Source organism: Mastacembelus armatus, chromosome 21 (assembly GCF_900324485.2).
Source record: "Mastacembelus armatus chromosome 21, fMasArm1.2, whole genome shotgun sequence".
In the NCBI taxonomy this organism is placed as follows: Eukaryota; Metazoa; Chordata; class Actinopteri; order Synbranchiformes; family Mastacembelidae; genus Mastacembelus; species Mastacembelus armatus.
In genome coordinates this window covers 9,995,523-10,005,679 of record NC_046653.1, presented here as the reverse complement: position 1 = coordinate 10,005,679, position 10,157 = coordinate 9,995,523, and the positions used below count along the sequence as shown (strand labels likewise).

At 45.2% G+C, this 10,157-nt stretch overlaps 1 protein-coding gene across 1 annotated transcript; it reads right to left on the bottom strand.

Annotated features, from left to right (window-relative positions):
* Positions 1 to 2,555: 2,555 nt before the first annotated feature.
* Positions 2,556 to 3,482, bottom strand: LOC113122964 (olfactory receptor 6N2-like). Its single transcript, XM_026294670.1, has one exon. It carries the CDS (start codon positions 3,480 to 3,482, stop codon positions 2,556 to 2,558), a length of 927 nt encoding a protein of 308 aa, XP_026150455.1.
* Positions 3,483 to 10,157: the final 6,675 nt, after the last annotated feature.

The following is a 10,157-nucleotide window of genomic DNA, read 5'->3' as shown; positions in this document are numbered from 1 at the left end:
TCAGTTTTAAACATACAGATAAGAGCAATATATCATTTGAATCTGTAAAGGGTCTAGTTTTGTTTGTATACACTCATAACATTTATTTGTACTTTTTATTTATAAGAATATATATATAATATATATATATAAGAAAAGACATATGCAGGAAGGTGTGTCTGACCATGAATAGTCATGGAAGACGTGTTGGCGGGGTTAAAGAGATCCTCGAAGTATTCCTTCCACTGCCCGACAATAAGCCCAGTTGAGGTCAGCGGCTCTCCACTTCCACTGTAAACAGTGTTGGCAGAGCACCGCTTCCCCTTCCTGAGGTGCCAGACAGTTTGCCAGAATCTCTTCAGGGCCGACTGGTAGATGTCAATGTCCCCAGCCTCCCCCGGAATCTGGTAGAAGCTCTCTCGGAGGTGGGAGTTAAAGACCCCTCAGACAGAGGGTTCGGGCAAACATTCCCAACAGATCCTCACAGTACATTTTGGCCTGCCAAGTCTGTCCCGCTTCCTCCTCTGCCAGCGGATCCAACTCACCACCAGGTGGTGATCATTTGACAGCTCTGCTACTCTCTTCACCCGAGTGTCCAAGACATATGGCCAAAGGTCAGATGACACAACTACAAAGTCGATCGTCGAACTCCCGCCTAGGGTGTCCGGGTGCCATGTGCACTGATGGACACCCATATGCTTCAACATGGTGTTCGTTATGGACAAACTGTGACTAGCACAACAACAGAACACCACTCAGGTTCAGATCGGGGGAGGCTGTTCCTCCCAGTCACGCTCCTCCAGATTTCACTGTCGCTGCTCACGTGAGCATTGAGGTCCCCCAACAGAATTATGGAGTCCCCAGTAGGAGCACCTTTCAGCACCCCCCTCCAAGAAACTCCAAAAAGGCCAGGTACTCTGCACCATTGTTCGGCCCATAGGCCGAAACAACAGTGAGAGACCTGTCCCCAACCCGAAGGCACAGGGAAATGACCCTTTCATTCAGGGGGGAAAACTCCAACACATGGCGGCTGAGCTGGGGAGCTATGAGCAAGCCCACACCAGCTCACCGCCTCTCACCGCGAGCAACTCCAGAGTAGAACAGTCACTTACCAAGTGTTTTTTTATAATATATATATAAATCATTTTGTTTGCCTCACAATGAAAAATACTTTGCTAAAGCAACACTTTAAAGGTTTAAGGAGAAACATTTAAATGTGTTGGGATGGCTCAGTCAAAGCCCAGACATTAGTCCAATAGAGAATCTGTGGTTTAGCGTAACGACGGTTGTACACCAGTGAAACCCATCCAATTTAAAGGCATTGGAGCAGTTTTTCCTGGAAGGATGGGCAAAAATCACATTGGATAGATGTGCTAAGCTCACAGAGACATACCCAAGTAGACATGCAGCTATAATTGCTGTAGAGGGGATTGTTATGCATACCCAAGCTTTTTTTTTTTTTGTCTCATTTTGTTTGCCTCACAATGAAAAATACTTTTCATCTTAAAAGTTATAGGCATATTGTGCAAATCAAATATAATCCATAAAATATAAATCAATCCAGTTTAATTCCAGGTTGCAAGGTAACAAATTAGGAAAAAGGCAAAGGTGGGAGAGGGGTGAATACTTATGCAAGACACTGTAAAACACGTTTAGGTGTCATTTCATTTTAGAGTCTCCATAGAATATTGAAGTTTCTCAAAATTTCCACAACAATAGGCTAACTTTCTGAGCACTTTATTTCCCAAATCAGTGCTTCACAGTAACTTTGGCACTTAACACTGAACTTGACTTCATAAATACAGTTAATACATCTATAGAGATATGCGTGAGATGAACAAAATATATTTTGTTCAAACCAATTTCATGCACTAAGGCCCAAAATAAATCTGACATAAGAAAATAAGACTTGTGAGCACAGGATTTGATCTAGAGTCTTTCATGGAGCAGTAATGACACATAAACACATATATTTTTGGAATAAAAGATAATTCATCAGCTCACCATCAATTTCTTAGAATGGGAGGGCATGTTTTTTCACTAATTGAAGCCTGACCAAAGTCTTTTCATCAGCCATTGTTCCAATTGTTTCTTCTTTTTAGCTTATTTCCAATATCGATAACAGTTTTTATATAAGCTTTAGAGATTTTTTTCTTAGACTAGCCTCTAGCTTCACTATCTATATACTCAGTCATGTAGAAACATCTTCATGGAGTTACCATTATCAGTATCTCAGTTGTATACTGTGTGATGTTCACAATAACATTTTGAAATAATCTGATTGAGAAATAGGTTCACATATGTCTGACTTTCTGAAAAAAGGTACAAAAATTCCAGTAAAATCTGTTGTTACAGGTAATTTTAAAGTAAAATTTAATAGATATAGTATGGAATTACACTGATCATGCACATCTGGCTCTGGAGTAAAATAAATTTCATTTAGTGTTTCTATACTTTTTTATAAGCTTTTCCAAATGTAGCTGTAACACAAACAAAAATGTTAAATCCAACCATAACATTGTTAATGCGTTTTGATTTTGATGTGGTTACATATATCAAACATTTATTCACAATTTCTAACTCTGCCCTGCCTTTGTGCAAAAAGATATTATTTTACTTCGAATTTTAGTCAGGACCAGCCCATAAATAACAGGGTTCAGTATAGGTGGGATTAACAGAAATTGTATGGCCATGAAATTCTTTACACTCTGTGGCACAGATGCTGATCCATACCTTGAATATGTGAGGTCAAAAAGCAAAGCAGCACTGACATTAAGCAAACTTAATAAGTGTGGCACACATGTCTGTGTAAACTTTCTCCTGCTCTCTCTGGATTTTACAGCTGATTTTACCAGCTGCACATATGAACCTAAAATGAAGAGGAAATGGCAACAATAGAAGGAAATAAGAATCAATCTAACTATGTCGTTTGCTGTTGTTGAACTACAAGCAAGTTTAATAACTGACCCATTCTCACAATAGGGTTTCTCAATGTGTGAGCCACATAATTTCAGTGTGGGTGTCAAAGTTACGTTCATAATTGTGCAGCAGAAAGGTACAAACCAGGACAAACTGACTAACACTGCAGTCCTTCTCAGAGACATAACAGAGTGATACTCCAGTGGTCGACATATGGCCACATATCTGTCATAAGACATCAGAGCTAAAACAGAGTAGCCAACCATTACAGAGGAATATATAACATAGATTTGCAAAAGACATCCTGCATATGATATTACATGAATATCAGACAGAAGATCTGAAGTAAATTTAGGGTAAAAACCTGCAGTCCCATAAAGTTCATTAATGCACAAGTTACACAAACAAATGTACATTGGTTCATGTAAGTTTTCATCCAGGATTATGGTTAAAATGATGGACACATTTACTACTAAAATGACACAATAGCTTAATAAAGTGAGAGAGAAAAGTGTGAATCTGTAGTTGACTGTTTCATTGAAGCCAGACAAAGTAAATACAATGATACTAGATGTATTGCTCATTTTGTGATAATCCTCAAACACAAGTGTCAAACTGATAAACAGTGTTTAGAAGACAAGATGCAAATTTTTAAAAAGGTCAAAATGTTCATTGTCAGTATATGTGCAGTTGTCTAAGTGTTGCACACAGCTGAGGTGTGAGATTAGATGTTAAAGAAAGTCCCTCCTTAAATGCAGGTGTCTCACAGAGACTTAAATTCCTGACGTCACTTGTCAACTGTGCCACTAAGTGTCATAATGCAATCCAGTAACTAATTACAAGTAATATCAAATATTATTGGTGGTGATTTATAGATGTGTTTATTGCAATGTGGCTCTTTCTCATACTTCTGCCCTGAGATGATAAAAGAGCCATAATGCTTTATTTACAACTTTAATCATGTTGTGCTGTAATTAAGCAAATATTGACAAACCTGTGTGACCATGTATCAGTTTTTTCCACAATGATTAATGTAGTTGATTTCTTCAATTTTGATTGTTTTTCATCCATACCCATGAATAGTATGTTGTAAGCACAGATGAGTCCATCTACTGGTCATGAGCTGGGAACCAACCCTCACTGATGCAACCACCTCCGTCAGCCAGATCTGGGATTTTTGTTTGTCCCATTTCTTGTCCTTTCTTTAAAGCCAGATCCAAAACCAGATTAGAACTATCTCAGTGGGGATCACAATATCTGGATGGTTGTCGTGATCTGGACACATCACTATCATGTGCCATCTTTGCTGTAAAGTAAAGTAAGGTAAACACACTACTTCTGCCTAATCCAAAAGAAGACGACAGAGGAGCTCTGAAACAACACACTCCTCGAAAAAAGCAATCGTGTAGCAAAGGCCACACTGGGTCCACTGGCACTGGACATGTCTCCACGGCCCACATAAATTACTCGCTGATGGAGCTGATTACAGATGTGGCACTGTGTGATTAAACTAAGCAGGGAAACAGTTGCCAACACTAGCCGAAGAAGAACGGTTAGTATGTGGTGAGGAGTTGGCAGACTACATACACCAGTGCACTCCTGCTAATCAATACTTTTGTATTTTCTGCAGGTAAGCTGATTAAAAGCAACATAAAATGTAAAACCAGTAATAACGTTTTGTAAGTGCCTTAGTCTATGTCACATGTTGAGCTAAAGAGGAATGTGAAGAGTTTGAGGATCGATGAAAGCGAGCCACCATGTGGCGTGAGTAGAATGGCGGACACAAGTTTGTGGGTACCATGAACATGAGATGAGAAGCTGTTTGAGAGTGGAATGAGCTAAAATAACATGAGCAGTATGATTCAGAGATACACAGTATGAGGGCACAAGTACCAGTTGATAATAAACAACATATTGAAGAGACAGTATAAGAGATGGGTGTATCCTGTGTTGAATACTCACATGTTTTACACAGGTCCGTTGATGAGGAAGTACACAAAGGCGGCTGGGTGGTTCAGCTGATTACAGGTTTTATTAAAACTATACAGAGTGCTCTGGAGATCAACCCTCATGTGGCACACGGAGAGATCTGAACTCTAGGCGAAATCTATAGAATGTATATACCTTGTAACTTGGCCACCGCCCTACATACCAGTACTTTTCCACAAAAGGAATTCGGACCATTACCATATATGGAGTTGTTATTCCCTTTTACCTTCCCTCATAGTAAAGACAGTGAAGAGCAGTGACCCTGTCACGTGTCTAAACATATAGGATTACACTATACTGCAATACTAGTCACAGAGTGTGTCTGCATTCCCACAATTCCCCCTTTTGGGCTCTTCTAAGAGCCCACCCCTACTATATAAATGTCAAAATTTGATATCCCTCTTTTGATCTCCCCTAGGAGATCACATATCAATATGCCTTAGTATGGCAACACCACTATTTACATCATCAGGATCAGTAGCCAATAAAGGCATGAGGACCTTCGGGTCCTGCCTCTCTATGGTGGATGAAATTACCCGAAGCGCCAGGGATCTCATAGAGGGAATGCAGCAACACCCACATGTGACCAGTATGCCTACAAATACAGACCAAACACAAAACAACAATTATTACAGATCTTCCTGGACCTTGGTCAGAGATCTAGATGGCGGTTCTCCTGGTGCACACTGCGACCAGTGGTACCAGGTATCTCCTTTCCCCTTTAACCTCACTGCGTGGGATGTTCTCTCTGTCACCTGATAGGGTCCTGTCCACCGTGGCTCTGACCACTTCCTTTTTATCACCTTCAGCAGCACCCAGTCGGCGTCGGGTGAAGTTTGTGTTCCGTCACCCTGCTGGTCCGCCACCTGATGGGAGAAAGCTGAAACGAGAGCTTGCAGAAAGTTAAAATATGCTTTGGCTAACAGACCCTCATTCTCTACTGTGGTTACTGGAGTAGTGGTCTGGGGCCCTGGAAAAGGTCTCCCTGTTTGGAGTTCGAAAGGTGTAAACCAAGTGGATTGGTTAACAGAACAGCGGATGGACATAAGTGCCAATGGCAATGCATCAATCCAGTTCAATTTGGTCTGTGCACAGATTTTTGCCAATTTGGTTTTTACAGTTTGATTCATCCTTTCCACCTTTCCTTGAGACTGTGGATGATACACCGTTCCAAACCCATGTTTCAACCCCATCATGGCCTCCACCTTCTGCAAATCCTGATTCTTAAAATGCCCTCAAACCCTCGAACAGTGGTGCCCATATCTGTGAAATCAATAACAATCTCTCATCCAGGCCTGGTGATAAGTGGATACCTACCAATCTCTGGTTTCACTGTGGGTCTGGTGTTGTACTTAGTACAGATGTCACATTCCCTGACCAACTCTCTGGCCATATCTTTGAGAAATGGATGCCACCATTGCTCTGGGTTCTTCAACATTTGGGCTGTCCCAACATGATGTGAGCGGTTTTTTGGATAATCTTTTCCACGGCTGCTGCGTGTTGTATACAGGCATGGTGTCTTTTCTCCATTGTATCCAGCATTACACTGGTATACATCAGAATTCTCCTCTCTCCCCCTTTTTTCTGGAACAGGACGCCATTGGCCATGGCGTCTGTGACAGAGACATCCAAAAAGAATGGGAGTGAATAATCCGGAATGGCCAACTCAGCTGCTGTAGCCGGTTCTTGTTTAAGGCGGATAAAGTTTTGCTCTGCCTCCGTCGTCCAAACAAGGTGGGCGGAGAGGTTCCTCAGACCTTGGTCTTTCACCATCCGTCGGAGGGGGCTCGTGAGGTTGGTGTAATCTCGGACGTAGGAGCGGCTGTACCCTGTAAGACCAAGGAAGGAGAACATGTCCTTTACCAGCAGGGGCTTGGGGTGGTGTAGTATGGTGGATCTGTGGGCAGGGGACAATCCTGCCCCCTTCTGGGAGATCAAACGCCCCAGAAAGGAGACTTGTCTTCTGCAGGTTTGGAGTTTCTGTTTACTAACCTTGAAACCCCTCTCTGCCAGAAGCATCAAGACTGTCTTAGTGGCCTGTATACAGGCAGTTGCAGATGGCGCCGCCAGCAAGAGGTCGTCTACATACTGAATAAGGGTGGTCTGGTCTGGCAATTGACAAGTGACGAGCGCCTGCTTCAGTACCTGATTAAATATGCCGGATGAGAGAGCGAAGCCCTGAGGTAATCTAGTATACCGCAACTGGGCTCCCTGGTACGTGAAGGAAAAGATATCCCTACAACTCTCTGCCAATGGCAGACAGAAAAAAGCATTGGCCAGGTCAATACAGGTGAACCAATTCTGTGCTGGGTCGAGATTAGCCAGAGCAACGTAGGGGTTAGGCACCGGCACTGTAGGCGTGAGCAGAATATAATTTATTGCTCTCAAGTCGTGGGCCATGCGATATTTACCGGTACCTTTCTTCTCTGGAAAGTGACTGGCGCACAATCTGTCAATCCCACATCTGTGGGCGAGTGCGCCCAGAGTGAGTCCGGCAGAGTGGCAAGCATGCTGGCAGCCAAATGATGGTCTGTTTTTTCTCTCCCGTGATACCTAGAAACCTCACAATGCTCCAATATCGCTGTGTCTGTAGCGGAAAGGCGTGAGCAGAATATCATTTATTGCTCTCAAGTCGTGGGCCATGCGATATTTACCGGTACCTTTCTTCTCTGGAAAGTGACTGGCGCACAATCTGTCAATCCCACATCTGTGGGCGAGTGCGCCCAGAGTGAGTCCGGCAGAGTGGCAAGCATGCTGGCAGCCAAATGATGGTCTGTTTTTTCTCTCCCGTGATACCTAGAAACCTCACAATGCTCCAATATCGCTGTGTCTGTAGCGGAAAGCTGGATGCAAAAAGTCTGTATAGTGGGAGCGTATGAGACCTGCGGTATTGAGGTGGGCTTCCAGTCTGAGTGAGTCAATGCCCTCTTAACGATACCTCCCAATTCTTTGGCCTCATGACTCGGGTGTAGTGCGAGAGACACATGGGGTGCAGAGTCCTCCTCCATTTGATACCACTGTTGTTGTTCCGGGAGCAGCTTCACCGCTGCCGCCACACCTTCTGGTGCCACATAAATATTTTCCGTATCGATGCTCCAAGAATCTCCTACTACCTGATCGAACTCTTCCCTGTACCAATCGGTTTGGAGCCTGTCATAGAAGAGGGTAACATGGAGAGGGTACGGGGGAGGGACGTAGGGGTCAAGGAGCGAGATCCAGGGGCGCCACCTTTGATATGCTGACCAGATGCCTCCCTGGTCTGGTGGTTCAGGGCAAAGTTTAGCCCAGTACATATCTGCTCCCTCTTCCTCAGAGGGTCTAAGTAGGAACTGCGCACATTCCCTGGTAGAATACCGGGTACAAGGCAAGCACGTGCCATCTGGTAAAGTCACACTCAGTCCCTCCAGGGAGCAGAGAATAGTAGCCCCCAGTTTGATCAGTAAATCCCTGCCCAGGAGGTTAACAGGAGAGTAGATGTAGGAGTGGCGGACGTACTGGTGGCCCACTTGTGTGAGTAGTGGCAGTGTCACCGACTGAGTCTGTTTCTTCTCCGAGAAGCCCATAACTGTGGTAGTCTGCGTTGACAGCGTAGATTCTGAGGTGGTGCCCCAGTGTCGACCAAAAACGACAACTTCATGTAATTAACCATCACGGGCAGCATCGGATCTGCCATAGTTTTACTGCTGTCCGGGCCTCTCGATGGGGTGTCTCATTTTTGGTAGGGATCATCCCAGATCACGGGAGATCCCCAGTCCATCACTGGCATGTTGTAGGATGGAGGGCCACCTCGTCCACGATACGGACCGGCACCCTGTCCCCCCCGGGCTCTTCCTTGGGCGAAGTAACCTCTGTGAGGACAGTCTTTTACCCAATGTTCTGTGTCCCCACATAGGAAGCATACATTTGAAGTGCCTCGAGGTGGGCTCCCACGCCCCCCGCGTCCTCTCCATCCATTTCCCCCCCTCGGAGCTCCCCTGTTCCCCCCTCTGATCACCGGTAGACGGCGATTCGGCTCCCAGGGCGGTATGGGAAACAGGTCCGGGGATTCTGGAGCATCCATTCCCCATTGCCACATCAATTTCTTTGGTTCCTCGTTTTTCTCCTTCTTTTTTCTGAATTAACCCTTTGCCGGGCCTCTGACAGCTGTATTTTTAAAAGCTGAGTTTGGAGACCCTGATTCTGCTCGTCTTCCTTTTGCAATTGTTGCTGAACCCGAGTCAGATGGTGCACCAGATGTCTCTCCCACACTACAGAGTCGGCCCCCTGTAAATCACACATAGCAGTTTTTACCTTCTCCGGTACTCCCTCCAACACCGCCTGTCTATACCACTCCCTCTGGGGCCCTGGTTTGCCAGGATGACACCCAGTATGACGCACCCACAGTTCCTTAGTCTGATCTAAGAAGGTCTTTGGGTTTTCTTTCGAGTTCCATGCCAGTTTGGGCACGGCAGATGAAGTGGGTAATGGATATTTTTCTCTAATCACCCTGCTCAGGTCACCAGCCCATTGCGCAAACGGCTCCTCATCCTGCCGGCGCAAAGTCCCTGCTGCCCTCTCAAGGTCTCGTACATCTATACTGGTCAGGCACCTCTGAATAACCGCCCTAAAGTCTCCCAATGCCAATCTCTGCCCTGCGATCAGCTTGTCCAATTTGCCAAGCCACAAACCTCCTCCCTCTGCCACTGGGGGAAGTTGATCCACCAACGCCTGCACATCCCCGAGCCCGTACGGCCGATACTTCACTCTTCCTCCCGAAGCCAACAAGGGTGCTTGAAAATAATGATGCTGGTTTACCTCCCCGTCCTCCAGTCAGTCCTTTTTGTCCTCGCTGCTCTCAATGGATTGGGTGGACTGATTGGGGGGAGGTGGGGGACCCTTGGGGGGTCCCCATGATCTGAGCTTTTGGCAGTAGTTCTCACTAGGACCTGGATCCTCTAGTTTACCAGTCACCTTTCCAGCTGAGCCGTTCATTTCTTCTTCATCAGCCTCCTTTATCTCTGGACGCCATGTTCCTTCCGCCCAGAGGACAATCTGTCCTGTCTTTGGTTATCTTTGTGGGGTGAACTTCAGCAACACTTCCCGGTCTAATGTCTGTGGGTCTGTCCACCTATCAGTACTTACCTTTGTCTCAGGAGGTGTTTGAATATGAACGTTCCTGGGGCCTCCCTCTCTATGTGCTCAGGTTCACCAGGGTTTGATTGCCTATTGAGGAGGGGGATGAAGTCCTGTAGTTGGATATTGTCCTCAGGCCTCTCCACACTGAAGCAGAG